Here is an 18776-nt window from a genome sequence, read left to right on the forward strand (position 1 = left end):
CAAGAAATTTCAAATGTCGTTTATTCTTGTAAACATTTTATCAAAAATATCTTATTTACTAGGTAAATTCAAGTCATATTATAGTTTATTAACATGGTTCACGAATGTAAAAACAATTTTATTGGAATACGATTCTAAGGCACATCAGTAGTACCATCATGACAAAGAGCTTTGCGCTAATGCCTTTCTGATTTCTCTTCCTAACGCTTCTCCAAGTGGCGGAGGCACCGCGTTGCCAATCTGCAAAAAAAAATGTTTTAAAACGGTCTGAACTGAAGTAGTCATAGAACTACGAGTATTTACAATACAATACAATGACTCTTTATTGTACACCAGAAATAGTATGCGATACAGAAAATAGGTACATAGAGTGAAAAATACAAGGTAAGCAATAGGCGACCTTATCGCTTAAGAGCGATCTCTTCCAGGCAACCTTTTAAAAGAAAGAAGGAAGGACTAGTTTACCGCAGGCGGTGCATCAACAGTGGATCAGAATATCAAAACGCAACAAAAATACATCTACACATACATATATCGTATGTACATATCGTATTTAGTCTAGTTAACACACTAGGTCAAATTTCCGTCATTCATTTTCACCATATAAAGAGACAAGTCACCAGGCAAATCAAACAACGATTAGCTTTGAAGGATATGGTTTTAAGGGGGTCCGGTTAGCAATTAGTTATAAGTAGGGTCCGAGAATGTTGTTTAAAATTTTATCAAGGTCCAGATTTCTTTGTATTATTTATTTATATGCAAATAAGTAACGTATACACTAGGTATACAAAATAAATAGCTAAGTACTTAAGTAGGTAAATTAGTGACATCGACAGTCTTGAGATAGTTTTAGTAGACACTTGGCGGTCTTGCGCCTATTGCCGACCCTTGTGTTAGACGGTGTTTGCTGATCTGGCGGATTTTACCATCGGACGACAACATGATAATGTACATGCATACCGACACAGTGAGCAGTACAGAAAACACAAGTATATACATACATAGACATGCATATAAAAATAAAAATATATATAAATACAGATACACAGAGAGAAGAACAAATGAGAGCTTATCCCGAAAAGGGATCTCCTTCAGCTATCCTAGCTATGAGCAAACCATTTTTCGACCACATACAGGGCCCAGGTACGGTACGGCCTCACCTGTCGGTACTTGTCAAGCACGGAGCCCGCGAATACGTAGGCGTCGGGGAAGGCCTGCGAGCGCGCACACTCGCGCACGGACACCACGCGCGGCTGCGCGGGGTGCAGCACGCGGCCCTGCTTGCCCATCGGCTCGGGGTCCGTTACCGTCGTACTGAAGTAGCCGCCCCACGATATACGACCTGGAAACAAAACGGTTTCAAACAAAACCAAAACTTATTCCATAGGTCAGCGTAAGCCGTATAGCATTTTCATTTTAAGTGTACCCTTAACTGTGGGTTCTTTTTACTCATAATCATTAGCACTATTGATTTGGACGAATAAAAAAAATGATTCCCATTTTCCAACATCCCATATTATGTAGAAAGGAAGAAAGAAAATGTTGCATACAAACAACGTAACATACATTAACATTACAAAGTAACAATTTAACGTATTTACATAATATTATCGTCACTACTTTGAAAAATCTAGTATCTAAAATCAATATGTCAACAAAATTGAACCTTGACGTAATGTTCATAAGGTCCACTAAGAAAAATTATCTACTTTGAGATACGAGTTTTTAAGTAGTGACGATATAGCTCAGCAACACAGCGCATACACAGCGTATAGCGTTGCGCAGGGGTAGGGACAAAAGTTACCATAGAGGCCGGCCCAGTTGTTGTGTCGGTTGGCGGTGTGCGGGAGGCACCAGGGGATGAGCGTGTTTTCCTGGCGGTCCAGCGGGTCGCACGCGCCGCCCGCCGCGCACGCGCACACGCCGCGCCGCGCGCCGCCCTTCGCGCTCGCGTCCAAGTGCCGGTACTGGAGGACCTGCCAACGACAAATAGATTTAAGATTTGAAATCGCTCTTCGCGAGGGAGAAAACAAGCTTATAATAATTATTTATTTATTAGGCCCACTACGTAGTGCAAAATTCGAACTTCGTATTTTGCCGTCCCGCTGACGTTTATTATTTACGAGAGTGAGAGAGACGGTAGGTACGACACGAACCTAGAATTTCGTAGTAATTACAGATCCAATCCAATAAATAGACAGTTCAGCAAGTAGCGACAAGCGTGTTTATTTTAACGGTTTTATTTAGATTGCTTTTGTTTGTCTTGTTGGAGTTAATCTAGTAATTGAAATGTTTACACAATACAATAAAAATGGCGGATCAGGATTGCTATACCCATATGCAGACTGGCGTAGATCGGCACAGCATGGGAGTAAAATCGAAGAGTGACACTCTTTCCCGGCCCGGATAACACCGACCCTGTTTTTTGTGTACACGCCCATAGAAACTGACATGAGCTTCTATTGGCGTGTACACGAAAAACAGGGTCGGTATTATCCGGGCCTGGTAAGAGTGTCACCCAAATCAAATACATGTATTTATAAATATTCGGGGAAAAGCCATTCGAGTTTGCCACACACACGAGGTTCGGTCGGTTTTGTTGATCAACAAATATAGCCAAACCGAAAGTGCCGACCCGCTAATGTGTGTAAACAAAACTCTTATTTTTTTATAAACTCCAATATTTAAATTAATTTGCAATGTTCGTTTGTGAATAAACCAACTTCAAATCTTGCAAGTGCACCCACTTCTAATGCACGGGTTGACTTGGGGATGGATGTGTAGATGGGATGGCAAAGATTCTATTAAAAATTAAATGTTTGAAAATAACTACTATACTAAAATATTTTTACTACAGAATATTAAAGCGACGTGGACGTACCTTGCATTTCGTTCCATCGGAGAGAGTGACGGATATGTTAGGCAGGTCCCTCCAATCAGAGCCAGGTGTCGTCGGGATCCTGCTTATCCGCGCCTGGATCAGCGGCGCCATATTCTTACAGATGTGGTCGCGAAGCTTTGCGTTCTCGTCCTTAGAGCGTATGAGTCTTTGGAAGTGGCTTTCAGGCATCGTGCCGTAGTCGATCTCTATTTTGTTGGCACCGTTGGGTATCTCCGGGAGATCGGACATAGCGTCACGGATGGTGCAGGTGCGGCGCGGCGCGGACTCGTCCCAGCGGATGTTGGAGACGAATCGTTTCCCGTCGATGTTGATGGTGAGCGAGCAAGCGCGCCGACTGAACACGTGCGTGGGTTCCGGGTAGAGAGGCAAACAGTACCCGGGGGCCGCGGCGAGCACGATCAGCCTGCGCCTGGTCTGCGGCACCCCGTAATTTCCCGCTTGCAACACTCCAAACGTGCACTGGTAACCCATGTCCAACAGCGTGCGCAGCGTCAGCTTAAGAACCATGCCCTTTTTAAACGCCACGAAATTCCTCACGTTTTCGAGGATGAAGTACTTCGGGCGATAAAAGTCGCAGAAGGAGAGGTAGGACGCGACGAGCGAGTTCTTGAAGTTAGAATACTCGCGGGAGTTGAAGCGGTTCATGCCGGAGAAGCCCTGGCAGGGCGGTCCGCCGCACAGCAGCTCGACCTCCCTTGGCGCCGGCAGCCGCAGCGCGCCGCGGTGCTGGGCGCCGGCCAGCGCGGCCGCCAGCAGCGCGTTGCAGTCCTCGCGGAACACCGCGCAGCCGGGGTTGTTGAGCGCATACGCGTGCGCGGCCGCCTCCACGTGCTCGATGGCCCAGCGGCACTGCGCCACGCCGGCCGCGTGCAGCCCGGCCGACAGGCCGCCGCAGCCCGCGAACACGTCCAAAGTCCGCAGGGGCCGGACCGCCTCCGTCGCCTCCGCCGCTTCGCGCGCGGCCGGCTTGCTCGACTTTCCCTTCCCCTTGCCTTTGTCTTTGCTCCTTTCCGCCCGACCGACGCTCCGCGCGATCTCCGGCAGTTCCGAGAACCGCCCGGTGGCTCTGTCGTAGGTCTGGCTGAAGTAGAATCTGTTGGGGTCCCGTGCGAGCCAGTCGCGTTTCGAGCCGGGGATGTTTTCGTCGCAGACGAGGTGGCAGGGTCCCGTGACGGCGCTGAAGGGGATCTCTCGCACTTCGTCCGTCCAGTAAACCAGGTTGAGGTCTGCAGTGTGGGGATCGGGCCTGCGCGTGTTCTCGGGGCGGGGCAGCGCGCGCGCCCGCAGCAGTATGTCCTGCGGCGCGACCAGCGGGCCTCCGCCCCGCGCCAGCACTGCCTCCACCAGCCCCACGCAGAACGGCTCCCCCGTGTCCACGTTGGAACCACGAAGATTATTATCACTCTTTCTGTAATACTCCGGATATATGCTCTCGTCCACTTTCTCCAGCTTCACTTTTTCGTCGTCCGCCTTCATCAGACTGTTCGGGAACTTGAACGTTCCTGGCTTGAGGAAAACGCCGCAGCCTTTCTTGAATTCGTGATCCTGCCAAATTACGGAGCTCCATTCTATTCTGTTCGTCTCTTTCGCCACGACAGAGTTCTCTGTTAGTTTGCCGAGTACTTTGGGGATGTTTTTACTGTCTCGCTTCGTCTTGCGCTCGCACGACGGGCAGAAGCGATGCTTCCGGAGCTCATTGGGGCAGGCCGGGTCCTGCGGGAGATCCTCAAAGCGGGCGGTGAACCTCTCGTAATACTTCTTGTAGAAGTATGTTTTCCCGTCGTCATCGAACGTCTCGTCGTCCACTTCTTTGCCGCCTAAACTGAACCAATCCTTAGGAATTTCGCGTCTCTCCACGTTAGCTTTTCTCAAAATCGAGGACAGCGGTGCCCCGTGACTGCAACGGTCACCTAAAAATACCTCTCTCGGATCTCCCACTTCGCCCAGCACCGTGTCGGTGGCTCGAATGAATACTTCGGCGTGGAAGTAACCCGATTTAGGGTTGATAGTTTCCATCCACATATACACGACCCTGGCGACAAGAGCGGGGATATTGGTCTGAGAGGTTTCGACCATAACATAGTCACCGTTGCATAGTTCGGAGCCGTCGATTTCGACTCTCTCGTAGTAGACTTTGGTGGCATCTGATTTGACAGGTTCTCCTATCCATTTGATTTTTCTGCTGCCGGAGCCGGTGAGTTTGACGGGTACGGCGTCCTCTATCTTGTCAAGTTGTTTCTTGTCGAGCATCTGTCGGTAGTCGTCGTCATCTTCGGGGTCGGAGTCTTCGGCCTGCTGCACGGCCATGTTTGGACAGAGGCGGCGCACGCAGGCCTTCTTGGTGCGGCCGTGGCCGCCGAACTTGGCCATGGCACGGCAAGCGTTGCACTCGCCGCAGTCTGGCAGCTGACAGGCCTCACAAATGCCGCACCTCTTTCTCCGCAACACGAGCTCGTGATTAGTTTTATCCAACTGATTCGTAAAGAAGCTCTCGAAAGTTTTCCGAACGAGAGGCGTGGTGGTCGCCTTCGTCCAAGCTTTCTTGTCTACCTTTTTGTAGTCGATCTTGGCGCGTATTCTACGTTTCCCGAATTTGATACCCATCAACTTTATCAGCTCCCGTATACAGGGCAGCGTGATGAGTGGAGCGTCGTCTTCTTCCGCCTCCAAGCTTAATACTTGATCGCAGACAAACTGTGCGTGCTTGTGGAGCATCTCTTCAGTCATTTTCTTGTCACCTAATTCTGGAATAGTAGCTTCACGGATGACTTCGAGCAAGTCTACATAAGTTGGCAAAAGATAGTGGAATTCCTCCAAATATTCGACGACGACTTTACTTAACCTGATTTTCTCATACAAGTTATTCATTAGTGGTGTATATTCAGCACTAGGGTTCATGAGATTGTATTCTCCAAACTCAGTAGAAAGTGTAATGCAATTTTTCATGCCACCATCGAATCCATGAATAAACCTAGAAATATTAAATTAAATAAGCTTTATTTTTAACAAGGTGTCCATTGCTTAGTAAAAATCTCTTTCCCTAAACATTTGACCAAATTTTCCTTCATTTTTGATGTGCATGACAAATCTACAAATTAGGAGCAATTAGGTTTTTTTACTGATGTAGGTACCTAAATGTTTTCATTTCAAAAAATACAAATTACTCATTTATAATCCATAGTATAGATTATTAAACATGTAAAGATTTATAATTTATTTGACTTTTTTACCTACAGACCTAGACTTGAATAGAAACCACAAAACAGTTAGGGAGTGATCAAGTACTAAATAATTACCACTCTATGATGGGGCCCACATCTTTCACAGGAACAGATTCTTCGTCAATATCGGATGATTCAGAACATATAGATTTCAAATATCCTGACATGTAAATTCGAGCATCACTCTCAATGAGGCCTCCATCTATGGGACACAAATGCCCCTCACGGTCAAATATTGAATACCCTGTTATATTAGTCTGAGGTCTTTCCATTATGTCCCCTTCATCACCTGAAAAAAAAAATACAAGTGCTAGTACTATACAAAAGGTTAACGGAAAATCGGCGAGAATAGAGCATGCAATTGAATTTTTGTTTTTATACTCAAGCAAAGGTTACATAGTGGAAGTGGATAATAAAGGTAGTGTAGGTATTAATGTGATTTGTCCCTGTTTTGTATCCTCTAAGAAGCCTATAGCGAGATGTGAAGAATAGGTACTATTGCTTTGCATCAGCTGCGACATAAGGAACTAACATCGCTAGGACTACTATTGTATAACTGTGACATGACTTAGTAATTACATAAGACTTGATTATAATAAGTTTCTATAATAATACATAGTTTATTTTTTCCAATAGCTTAAGGCTTGAGCTAAAGAATAAAAGCTATTGCTATATACAGGATAACTTATTTGTTAAAATTATTCTGATATTCATGATAGTATGAACCTGTTGAAGTTAAATCACAAACTCAATGTATGAAAACCCCACTTATGAAAGATGACTGTAATAAAATGTAAATAGTGTCTGTTTTTGAAGAGACCTTTAGGTGTATGAGGCAAAAGCATAAGCTCAGTTGTCTAACAGTCTAACATTAGGATAGATTGTAGCATTTTGTTTATTTGCATCAAAGCTGTAAAGTAAACAAACAATTGAACATATCTTTTCTATTTTTCATATAATCTTATATTTAAAAAAATTACCTGATGCTAGAACTAGTTTTTCATTGGTCAAAGCTATAAATTCCTCCACAGCATCTTGAGGATGTCCTTGATAGTAAATTATATCAGAATTATTAATAAACTGCCTACAGGTATCACATCTTTCCATATTAGCTTCTACTGAAATTGTTTTGATATTTGACTCAACATTTGAACCATTCAGGTTTTTGTCATCATCATTGTGACTATCAAAGTTCTTTGCTTTATCATCACCATTATCTTCTGTTGAGTTTTCTTTAGTACCATTAACATTACAGTTGATTTCCATGTCTTCTGTGTCAGTTTTAATATAGTTTTGGGTATCATTCCCATTACAATCAGATGATTTATTATCATGATTCAAAACAACATCTTTATTTGGTTCAACACTGTCACTTGTAGTTGAATCATCTAATTGTCCATCCTCATTTAATAATCTGATATCTTTGACATCTTCTGCTGATCCATTTTTGTTTATTTTTAGTTTTTTCTGAAAAAAATTTTTTATGTACAAATTGTATAAAAATAGAAGAAAAAAGTTTTCATTTTAATTTTAAAGATTCATTTGGAAATACATACTGCAGTCAGTTGGGAGTCTTCAATAGGACTGCGGCTGCGCTTCACTGCAAACATGCTGGTAATCGACAGCTGTTTCCCATTTGAAGATCTTAATTTTGGTCTGGAAATTTGTAACCAATTTTTTATTATAACACTAATTAGACAATTTAGTTGTACAATAACAATAAGGGATATTTTAATTGCACATTAAATCAATAATTGCCTATCAATTTACATATTATCATCATTTATATATGTACTTTTGTACATGAATTAGTAGCGGCCGGCAAAGCGCCAGAACCTTATTTATTTAGGAAATAATTTGGCCCCTACTAGTGCTGGTTATGTATTCAGTATTCAGTATTTATTTATTGCAACACCTTTTACAAAAAATTATAAAAAATGATGCCCTGTTGGGGCGTGGCAATTTTAAAATTAATTACATTAATTAACTTATACATAACATATTATGCTATTTTAACCTCATGTAATTTTTAGGAAGAGGTTTAAGGTACACTTATAAATTAATTTTATGTAAGGTATCTAAATAAACTACTTATACATTTATCTAGAAATAACATAAACTTAGAACTTATGTGGTATCACAGAATGAATAGATAATAGGACAATTTATTTAAAGTAAAAAGTATATAAATGCTGAAAATAAATTAATAGGTTATTATATATTTGATGTGCAATTAATAATATCCTTTCTATTAGCTGTGTAATAATAAAAATGCTTTACTTTAAAATAAAATGAGGTATGCCACAATATAAGTTGCAGTTCATCACATAATAATTTGAGTGGAGTACAGTGGAATCTCTATAACTCAAACCTTGTTAAGTTGTAATTCTTGGTAAGTCGAAGCAAACTCGGTAAGTCATAGTTCGTAAAATATAATGACGTAATTCTTGGTAAGTCGAAGCAAACTCGGTAAGTCATAGTTCGTAAAATATAATGACGTCTTACTTAGAATTCCCCAAACTCAGCAATAAAAACCTAAAGAAATATTTGGGGCTACTAATCTATTGTTTATGCCTTGTACACATGCAATGAATGAATACATTCTTCAAACTTTCTAAGTAACACAGATGTTTATGTTTGTTAATTATTGGTCACTTGGGTCAGTATTTATTTGGCTATTGACTAGCAACAACATTCTTATTAAGTCGAAAACTCATTCATTAACTCAATTTTTTTACATTTCAATTGACATTTGAGTTATCAAGATTCCACTGTATTTATGTATGTATGTATGTAAACTCTTTATTGGACTAAATAAGTAAACAAACACAGATGACAAACAATGAAATATATGCACAAAGGCGAACTTATCCCTTTAAGGGATCTCTACCATTCAACCTTTGAGTGGATGAGAGGAGCATTCAGTCAGTATTTTGCTGTGCAATCAGTAATTTTGATGTGAATTTAGATTTTTTTTGGATAATAAAGGACTTTGATGATGTGCGTTTAAATACTACCCTAACAATAATAATATTGGAGGTTGTTAGCTTCACCAGATTTTGTTAATTCTATGCAATTTTTCACACCTCTTATTCAGAAATGTAATTTTTCCTCCCTGACAAGAGGGATGTGTTTTTTTGCAAATGCAATTTTTTGAACTTGATAGTTGTAAAATCAGACCATTTTGTATGCTGGTTTTTCTTAATTATATTTAGAATTGTTTTATGTGGGTGTAGTTAATATACGACTTGTTAATGCACGCTTAAATAATGCACGGCCTGATAATCCGTGCTTATGTGCACAAATTATCATGTCGTGCATTATCACCCCATACCGAACTAGCAGGGAACCAATAATGTACGCGCAATAATGTACGACGTGATAATCCGAAGCATTATATTGTCTTACAATTTCCGTGATTGAAATAAATAAAAAAACCTAACAAAGGGCGAGAGCGGCTACCGCCTCGCTCGCACGCCCTCGCCCTTCAACCTTACCCAGCCAGATCGGTTCTGCTCCGACTATATCGATCTTGCTTTCTGCGCTTGCTCGATCCGCAGTGAAAAATGTCTATTCATTTGAATCGATTGGATTCAGATTATCACTACGTACATTACAGCGCGCGCAATATTTTGTATGCCTTGATAATGCCCGTCCATGATAATGTATGGCATGATAATCGGAAGCAATAATGCTTCGGATTATCATGTCGTACATTATTGCGCGTACATTACGAGTTGTACATTATTGTTTCCCTTTTATGTGACTTTCGTCATACTCGGTGTGAAGTTGTAAGTCACTTGGGAGCAAAATTATTATAACTATTTACTGTGAATAAATTCTATTGTTATTGATACCTCTATGCGTTCCTGAGAAAAAGGGTTGTAACAGACAGACAGGATGAATGGACAACAATGTCATCCAATAAGGATTCCTCTTATGCTTTCGAGGTACAGAAACCTTACATGATGTATTTAGATAAGAATAATGAACTCGACAAAGCACAGTTTTTTTGCAAACAGTTGCTATTACTATTGGGTATGTCACAAAATTAAAGGACTTTTGGCCAGTTCTTGAATAATGAAATTAAGTATAGTAATAAAGGGTTACTCACTTGTTCGGCGTAGCTTTACTATTCTTTGATTCTGGACTACTTTCCTTATTATTTTTGGGTATGATATCTGTTGTGGAAGGCATGTTTACAAGGAACAAGTACGGCTGGCTGTACTCGGTCTAATTATTACTATATATTTTACAAACACAATTACACTATTTACAAACAATCAATAGAGAAAAAAAAGATAATGTATAAACCCATCATTGCGATAATATAAGACAAATTTGTAATATTTGCTTGGCATAATCGTACGGCCGAATCGGCGCGAAAACCATACGCTACCGCTACGCTCGCAATACATATGTCAAGTCAAGTCAAGTCGCTGTCACACCAGTGTTGCCGATCATAAAAATCAGAATTCGGTAGAAATAATCTAAAAAAATCGGTATATAGAAACTAAATCGGTACCTAGTTTTGCATTTAATTAACCTTTTTTTTTAGAGCGTTTTCACATTATCTGATTCGATATTGGTATCAGACGACGATACGATATCGGGGCAAGTAAAATGTATGAAATATGTACCTACCTGTCGGAGCCGACACCGATGGCTGTTTTCTTATACTCTTTGGTCTGTTTGCCCATGACATTTGAATAATGTTGCCACTCAAATAATAGCTGGGTTAAATATAAACAGGGTGTTAGAACCGCAACAAAATGACCAACACAAGCGAATATAAATTAAATAAAACCGAGCTATGAACCAGATGTTGGGCTTGTGGTAGTTTGTGGTTATGTGATTACTTTACTGTCTACTGCACTGCGCACTATTTTATACAGTACCACAGAATATATAATATATATAATATAGAATATATAATATAATAGTACTCTGACTGTGCTGCGCACTGCACGCATTGACTGAAGTGCTTTGCACTCTGTGGTATTTTTTTGACTTTTGACAGGTGGTGTATGAACTAGAATCAAAGAGTATTGTAATGTATAGGAATAACTAGAATAAAGGAACTAAACTAATAACTAATGATAAATGAAGTTTGAATTCTTACAAGTTTCATTTAAATAAATTTCATCCTTCCATTTGATATATATAAAAACATGATTAGACGTAAATTTATTACTTTGTGTAAATCCAAATATAGATCATTTTCATCTTTGAGTCAGCCGGATATTGACATAGGATATTATTGTGATGTAAAAAACTTATCGGAGGTTAAGCAAAACATTAGCTTACGAAAAGGTGTAGGGAACTTGGACAGAGTTCTTGATATTTACAGTAATCTTAAAGCAAAAGATGTGTCTGACAGTACACGTGAAGTATTAGAACAAGAATTCTATAGTGAATTGAGCAAATTGCCAAATAAGACTCACCCTTCAGTCCGAGAATATAAAGATGAACCACGTCTTGTGCATCAACTCAACGAAAAAAAAGATTTCGGAACTTATACTCCTCTAGAATTTAGCGAAATAACTCGTCTTATGAATCTAATGAGGACGGATAAATTGGGCCAGACATGTGGTCATAAGAGTTATTATTTCTTAGGAGAACTTGCAGAATTAGAAGAAGCATTGATAAAGTATGCAATTACACACTTGATTAAAGAAAATTTTCAATTAATTTCTGTACCAGATATCTTGCCAAAGAATATCTTGGAGAGTTGCGGTATGTCAATAAATAGTGACCGAACCCAGGTAATTTAATAATTACCAAAGTCTAATAATTTATCATCAATTCATCATCTATAATGTACAGTTTAGCTTTTATCATGATGGAATATATGAAATAAAATTTAATTCGAAGGTATTCCATCATGAAACTAATTGTAAGATAATTTTCATCACTTTTCATGCTAAGATCAGCTGGTAATACTAGTGTCTCCCCTTAACTATAAAATTGTTAACTTGTTAAATTACAGATTTACTCTCTTGACCCAATACACCATGGATCAGATCTATATCTCTCTGGCACTGCTGAGATGTCGCTAGCTGGTCTATTGATGAACTCAGTCCATTCAGTAAAAGATCTGCCAGTGAAGCTGGCAGCAGTGAGCAGGTGTTTCCGAGCTGAGACTTCCAACATTATTGAAGAGAGAGGAGTATATAGGTAATTATTGTATGCTGCAAGCAGCCAATTAAGAATAGAGTACCTAGTATTACTTTCTTTCACTGTTAATGTGAAAACAACATGCCACACTGGGGCAATTTCAAGTTATCTGGCCTTACCTGATCTGGTCTGAAGTGAAGATTTTTGATAGGCAACCCAGAGGGTGAGAAAAGCATGAGTAAGAATATCTTTGGAGAACACTTTACACAATAATGTACACAAGCTTTGGCATACTGGTTACAATCATTTAGGAAATATTGTTCGCTAATTTTGATTTTATATGCATTATTGCAGAGTGCATCAGTTCACTAAAGTGGAAATGTTTACTGTAACTACATCAGAGCAGTCTGAGGAAATGCTTGAATACCTAAGAAGCATGCAGGAAAAATTGTTTTTACCCTTAGGTTTCAACATGAGGGTCTTAGATATGCCTCCACACGAATTAGGAGCTCCTGCTTACAGGTAATATAGAATTGGAAATAGGATAAATCAAAATCAATTACTGGCCACCTTATACTAAAAATGAATTCTATTTATAAGTGACCAGGATTCATTTTAGTATAAGGTGGCCAGTACCTAATTGTCAAATTTTACTAAAAATTAACTGTTTAATATATGTGACTAGACTAGAGTTTAATTTTAGTATAAGGTGGCCGGTAATTATCAATTTTCCCTATTATGTAAAACAATTAATTGAAGAAAGAATTACAATCTCATTATACCAGATGTCCAAAATATGACCTTCCACCAAAAAAAATACTTCTTTGAGTAATCTTCGATTTTGTAATGTGGTGCAAGGAGAATCTGGTAAGGTTTTCTACCTGTGTGGTAAAAAAATAGGTAATGTAGTATTTTCAAAAATGTGGTATTCTGGGATACTGTATTTTAGGCACAAGCAGTTTATTTTACAATCCAGTGACGTTTGTCCTCCAACTCTTTAAAATTTTAAATAAAAAATATTTGAAATAATATTGACCCGGATAACTCACGCCTTAAATCGAGTTTAGCGTGACATGTTTCGGGCTAATCCGTAGCCCTTCCTCTTCGGAGCAACGCGACTCGGCGGTTGCCGATAACGTGCACTGCGCGCCGCCGCTCATCAGAGGAAAAATTTTCATTCCGCGGAAAGTGCGTGAAGCCAGATTAGTCGTCATCCGAATTTTAACCAGGATAGGGTACCTCCGAGTTGGAAAACGGTGTTAAATACTCGTGCTGCGTCATCGGTGAGTGTGAGCATACCTTTGCAGAGCGATGTTAGTGTTGTGTGCTACCCTACACTTGACAGTTATAATGAAAATGACGATTAAAACGCGGGAAGTTGTGTGCCGTGTGAGTTGAGTGTCAGTTTCGTCGGGTAGTCGTGCGAGCAGAGCGGCGGCGTGCAGTGCGCGTGTTGCAGCAGCCGCCGAGTCGCGTTGCTCCGAAGGGGAAGGGCTATGGATTAACCCGATACATAATGGGCTAAATTCGATTTAAGACGTGAGTTATCCGGGTCAATATATTTGATATGAGTGAGTCTCACGGTAGTTTCATGTTCAAAAATTATTTTTCAGAAAATATGACATAGAGGCGTGGATGCCGGGCCGCAACAACTACGGGGAAATATCAAGTTGCAGTAACTGCACAGATTATCAATCCAGGCGGCTAAATATCACATATAATGAAAATAATACAACCAAATATGTGCACACATTAAATGGGACAGCATGTGCAATACCCAGACTGTTGATAACCCTGCTAGAAACACATCAAGACCCAAAGGGAAAGATATTCATCCCTGAAATACTGCAGCCATTCATTAACGGCAAAAAGGTTATTACCAAGAATATTGCAGTACCAGATTTGAAGTTAATTAAATTAAAGAAATAATCAAGAATATTGTTTATTTTATTTCTAGTTTTTGTAACACACAAATAGCGTTAGGTATATTATTATTAGATCCCGTTATCGGAGGTGCAATTTGGTAGCTTGACAGTTTTAGGGATGGGTAAAAGATATTTTAAAATACTCACTACATGTCAATAATTTTTCTTTATGATAATGATATGATAGTCTAAGACTTTAATTAAACATGTTTATTTTGTAAAACAATACTAATTGCAAAACAAATATGTATGTATCAATATTTTTAATTTTTATACATAAAAATAACTATTATCAAACACAATATATCTTAGCTTTATTCATTTTTAGAAATATAATAATAGTAATAATTATCTTTATTTCAAGTAACTTTGAATCATTTATATATCTCGTAACGTAATATATTACTAAATATTCATAATAAATTTAGTAATATCCTACCGTTTATTACTGAATTTATTATTCATGTCTTATAAATATATTAAAATTTTAATAAAAAATTATTAAAAAATTATGAGATTTCTAAAAATAATAGAGCTAAGATACTATAATGGGTTTAATTAGTGTTTTTTTTATTTATAAAAATTAAAAATGTTAATACAATACATATTCATTTTGTAATTAGTCCTGTTTTACAAAATAAACATGTTTAATTAGTCTTACTGTCATTTTGGTAAAAGTTATGTTGTGCCGCTGTCACTGGGTTTGTGATTGCTGCACTAATAGTCTTCGCACACAGTCGTCCTTGTCTTCAGAGTTCATTGGGTTGGGTTTTGCTGAAGTGACAAAGTCGACGTGATATGTGATAACTATTTATTAGAGTTGAGCCGTTTACAATTAAAGATCAGATCACAAGCGATTTGGAGCTAGTGTGTCTGTCTTCGCTTCTAGGGACGAACTGTCCTCATTCATTACAATTTCCTTTTTATACTATCAACTCCATAATGGGAAAAGTAAACAATTATTATAGGAGTCTTCATTAACATTAGTAGTTATTAGAGAACATTATCATGTAAACAATAATTAAGATAACAATGATGAAAAGTAAATAATTATACATCTAAATGGATTTCACTGTAACTCCTTATCTAATTACAATATATGAGTTACATGGATGTTCTTATCTAGGGTCCAATGTAGGGTCACATGGCTATGAAGATGTCTGTCGTGATGCAGCATCTCTTAACTTAAAGAAAAATTATCTACATTTAGTTAGTATTTAAAATATTTTTTACCTATCCCTAGGACTGTCAAGCTTCCAAATTGCACCTCCGATAACAGGGTCTAATTATTATTAATGTAGAAAAGTAACTGCTATCTAGACTGGGTAATTATTAATTTCCTCACCAGCTTGTTTTCCACAATTAAACTAATCTTCATATGTTTAGTGCATGCCAGGGCCCAGCTAATTGTTAGTCCTTAAGTGACAAAACACAGATTGTAGTTAGAGTATTGACTAGTCTTTATTTATAATTTTATTTAGGTGTAGTGGGTGAAACAAAAAATCTTCCTTACAAGCATTTTTTTTTTCATCTGTAATAGAGCTATTCAAGCCAGTGTGGCATTATAATTATGATGATCTATGTGGTCTCAGGTTAGTCTAATTATTGATCCTCTTGCTTTTTTACTGTTTTTTCTTCAATTCTTTTTGTTGCTTTGAAAATTTCTTCATCTTGGCTTTAAACTTTGTAATATCCACTGTGGGTTCAGCAGCAGTCGAAGCTGCAACTGTCTTTTCTTCAGGTGGAATGAAATCCTTTTGTCTCTGCTCTGCTCGGGCTTTCTTATTTTGCTCTTGTTTCTCCTCCCTTTCATGTCGCCTCTTTGCTTTCTTTTGTTCATCTTTAAGGAAGTACTCTCCTGTAGCTAGCTCTTTGTCAATCTTGCTTTCAGGTTGGGCTGGTGGGAAGGGAGTGTAAGGCTTCTTCTGTACCTTCTTTTTAGGTTGTTTTCTTGGCACATTCTTACTCTTGAATGAGGGCAGAAATCTGTCCCAGCTTTCATTTTTCAATCTTGGATCCTTCATAAGCTCCCTTTTGATCATTAGGCTTTTAATATTATACATTGGATGTATATTTTTCATTGTGTCTTCTACAATGCGTCTCACTTGGACCAAACCTTTGTATGGGCCTACAGCAGAAACTGTATTTCCCTGAACGAGCACATAACACTCAGTCAGTAGTTCTACAGATTTAAGTGTCACTCCATTGGGTCCTATGAGACGCTGTCGTCTCTTTAAGAATGTTTCCTTCTTGCGCACAAAGGAATTTATTTTGATTATGTCACATCCAATTTCATCATCAAGCACCCTAACAGCTTGCTCAAAAGGGACACTCCTGGATAATAGTTTCATTAGGTCTCGAGCTTTAATGATGATGTAAGGATCCCATGTTTTCCTTGTTGTTTTTACAATAATACTGCCTTCTATAAGATCCAGTTCGGCAACAATATGATGTTCTTTTAACACTTTCTGGACGAGAGGCCAACATTCCTTTAAATACTGTTCTCGATATTTGGGAAATAAGGTTGCAAATTTACTCTCTTCTAGCAGGCCATGAGGATTATCTTCTGGTGTGAATTTTGGTATTTTCATTGCCCACGCGTTATCCACAGGACCCGTGTCTGCTAAGTCGCTGTCGGGTTCTTGCATTTTGACCTAAAAGATCTTTTTAAAACGCTTTCTTAAGCTATTTTACAGGATGAGTTCAACGCTTTACAGTTTGCGCACCTTCACAACTCGTCACTCACAGTAAAAAAATAGTAATATCCGAAGAAAAGGAACAGAAGAATAGCTCTGGTGCGGTACGAGTACGAGTAAAAAAAACACCATGCATGCATGTGCCGTGCCTGACAGTGACAGTGACAGTAGTAATTTTTTACCCGACTGCCCGAAGGAGGGTTATGTGAAAAGGCGGGAACCTTTGAGAGGGAAAGGCGCGAATTTCTAAAAGAAATATTTATAATTATTAATAATTCTGTATATATTGTATATTTTTAGGTGTAAATATCTGTACATACTTACGGATAAGTGTGTAAATATTACATAAGCTATAATGGGACGGGAGAAATCTAAAAAACGAAAAAAAAAAGAAGGTGCTGAAGACAGAGGGTCTTCCGCCGAGGACTCCGATTATGAAAACGATGCAGATAAGTACAGGCCGTACAAGGTAACAAATTATTCTCGTAAATATCCAGAAAATTCACAGAGGCGAGACTTCGTTGTGTTCCTCACACACCAATGCGCCGACAAGCCGTTTTCGGATGGCGATAAAGTAAACTTGTCCCAGGCCATAAGAAAATACGCCATATCGGGAGTGCTACATCTGAGGCCTATGAATAAATATAAAGTGGCTATAACATTCGATTTGTCAAACAATGCCAACACGTTTTTAGGTCACAATAAATTCCTAGACGAATTGGGGCTTAACGCCTCAATCCCCGCAGCAGACACAGAAGTTACTGGAGTTGTAAAATCTGTCCCAGTTGGTTTATCGAATAAAAATATATTCGCAATGATCGGCAGCTCACGAAACGTCATCCAGGTGCGGCGATTCATGCGCAGGGTGAGGGCAGATGGGGGCGAGGTCGCGTATATTCCCACGCAGACTGTCGCAGTAACGTTTGCCTCTACCCAGCTGCCTGAGTACGTGTACCTGGACTCATGGAGACACGAGGTGACGCAATATGTCCCTCCAGTTAAGCAATGCTTAAAGTGCCAACAGTTTGGACATATTGCTAAATTTTGCAAAAATAATGAGGTTTGTTCTATCTGTTCCGAAAATCACAATTATAAGGCCTGTGGCGCCGACAAACAAAATCCAGTTTGCGCCAACTGCAAGGGTAAACATATTGCAATTTCCGCGTCTTGTCCTATTAAAAAAAACAAAATAGAAGAAAACAAAATCAAATCCCGAACTGCAGCCTATGCCGATCTATTTAATGAAAAGTCTTTCCCCCAACTAGCTGCTAGGACAGCTGAAACCTACTTAGAGAATATGCTTAAATCTCAATCATTTTTAAATATGATCACGCAAGTGATCATAAAGCTAGTAGCTAATAAAAACGAATCGCCTATAAATACAGAAACAATACGTGCAGCGTTCCAAGGTACGATAAGAGGGAACGCTCAATCTAAAGCATAATGAACGCCCTCAAAATCGTACATTGGAACGCTCAGAGTATACTCCACAATAGGCACGAATTTACAAACTTTTTATATCAAGAATATATAGATATTGCGATCATTTGCGAAACCTGGTTAAAGCCTCATCTGAGGCTAAAGGTCCCTGGGTTTAACATAGAGCGCAATGATTGTGGTAACAAACATAATGGTGTATGTATTCTGATACATAATAGTATTGCATATAACAAAATTAACACATTTTTTGATGACTCTCTTCAAAATATTTGTATACAAATATCTGTTAATAGTAAACAAATTAGTATAGTAAGCTTTTATAGCCCTACAAATTGCAACCCAGTTTTTGAAAAAACAAAATTTGAAAATTTCATTAAATCTATACCCGAACCCATGATAATCGCAGGAGACTTTAATGCTCATCACACGTCTTGGGGTTGTTGTTCTACTTCATCACGTGGTCGTACTGTGTTAG

General features: G+C 38.9%; 4 protein-coding genes across 4 annotated transcripts; 2 read left to right on the forward strand and 2 right to left on the reverse strand.

Annotated features, from left to right (window-relative positions):
* Positions 1-4: 4 nt before the first annotated feature.
* LOC141437355 (DNA (cytosine-5)-methyltransferase PliMCI-like) lies at positions 5-10528 on the reverse strand. Its single transcript, XM_074100662.1, has 8 exons — positions 10238-10528; positions 7680-7779; positions 7104-7590; positions 6199-6412; positions 2882-5873; positions 1805-1976; positions 1161-1342; positions 5-240 (listed from the first exon to the last, which is right to left on the reverse strand). The coding sequence occupies exons 1-8, from the start codon at positions 10318-10320 to the stop codon at positions 157-159; spliced, it is 4314 nt and encodes a 1437-aa protein (XP_073956763.1). The 5' UTR covers positions 10321-10528; the 3' UTR covers positions 5-156.
* Positions 10529-11108: 580 nt separating this feature from the next.
* Positions 11109-14176, forward strand: SerRS-m (Seryl-tRNA synthetase, mitochondrial). Its single transcript, XM_074100667.1, has 4 exons — positions 11109-11888; positions 12113-12300; positions 12595-12762; positions 13854-14176. The coding sequence occupies exons 1-4, from the start codon at positions 11295-11297 to the stop codon at positions 14167-14169; spliced, it is 1266 nt and encodes a 421-aa protein (XP_073956768.1). The 5' UTR covers positions 11109-11294; the 3' UTR covers positions 14170-14176.
* A 783-nt stretch (positions 14177-14959) lies between these two features.
* dbe (KRR1 small subunit processome component homolog dbe) lies at positions 14960-16975 on the reverse strand. The gene has a single exon (XM_074100671.1). It carries the CDS (start codon positions 16811-16813, stop codon positions 15788-15790), a length of 1026 nt encoding a protein of 341 aa, XP_073956772.1. The 5' UTR covers positions 16814-16975; the 3' UTR covers positions 14960-15787.
* Positions 16976-17106: 131 nt separating this feature from the next.
* On the forward strand, positions 17107-18309 carry LOC141437362 (uncharacterized). Its single transcript, XM_074100670.1, has one exon. It carries the CDS (start codon positions 17217-17219, stop codon positions 18303-18305), a length of 1089 nt encoding a protein of 362 aa, XP_073956771.1. The 5' UTR covers positions 17107-17216; the 3' UTR covers positions 18306-18309.
* The last annotated feature ends 467 nt before the right edge of the window (positions 18310-18776 follow it).

Source organism: Choristoneura fumiferana, chromosome 17 (genome assembly GCF_025370935.1).
Source record: "Choristoneura fumiferana chromosome 17, NRCan_CFum_1, whole genome shotgun sequence".
In the NCBI taxonomy this organism is placed as follows: Eukaryota; Metazoa; Arthropoda; class Insecta; order Lepidoptera; family Tortricidae; genus Choristoneura; species Choristoneura fumiferana.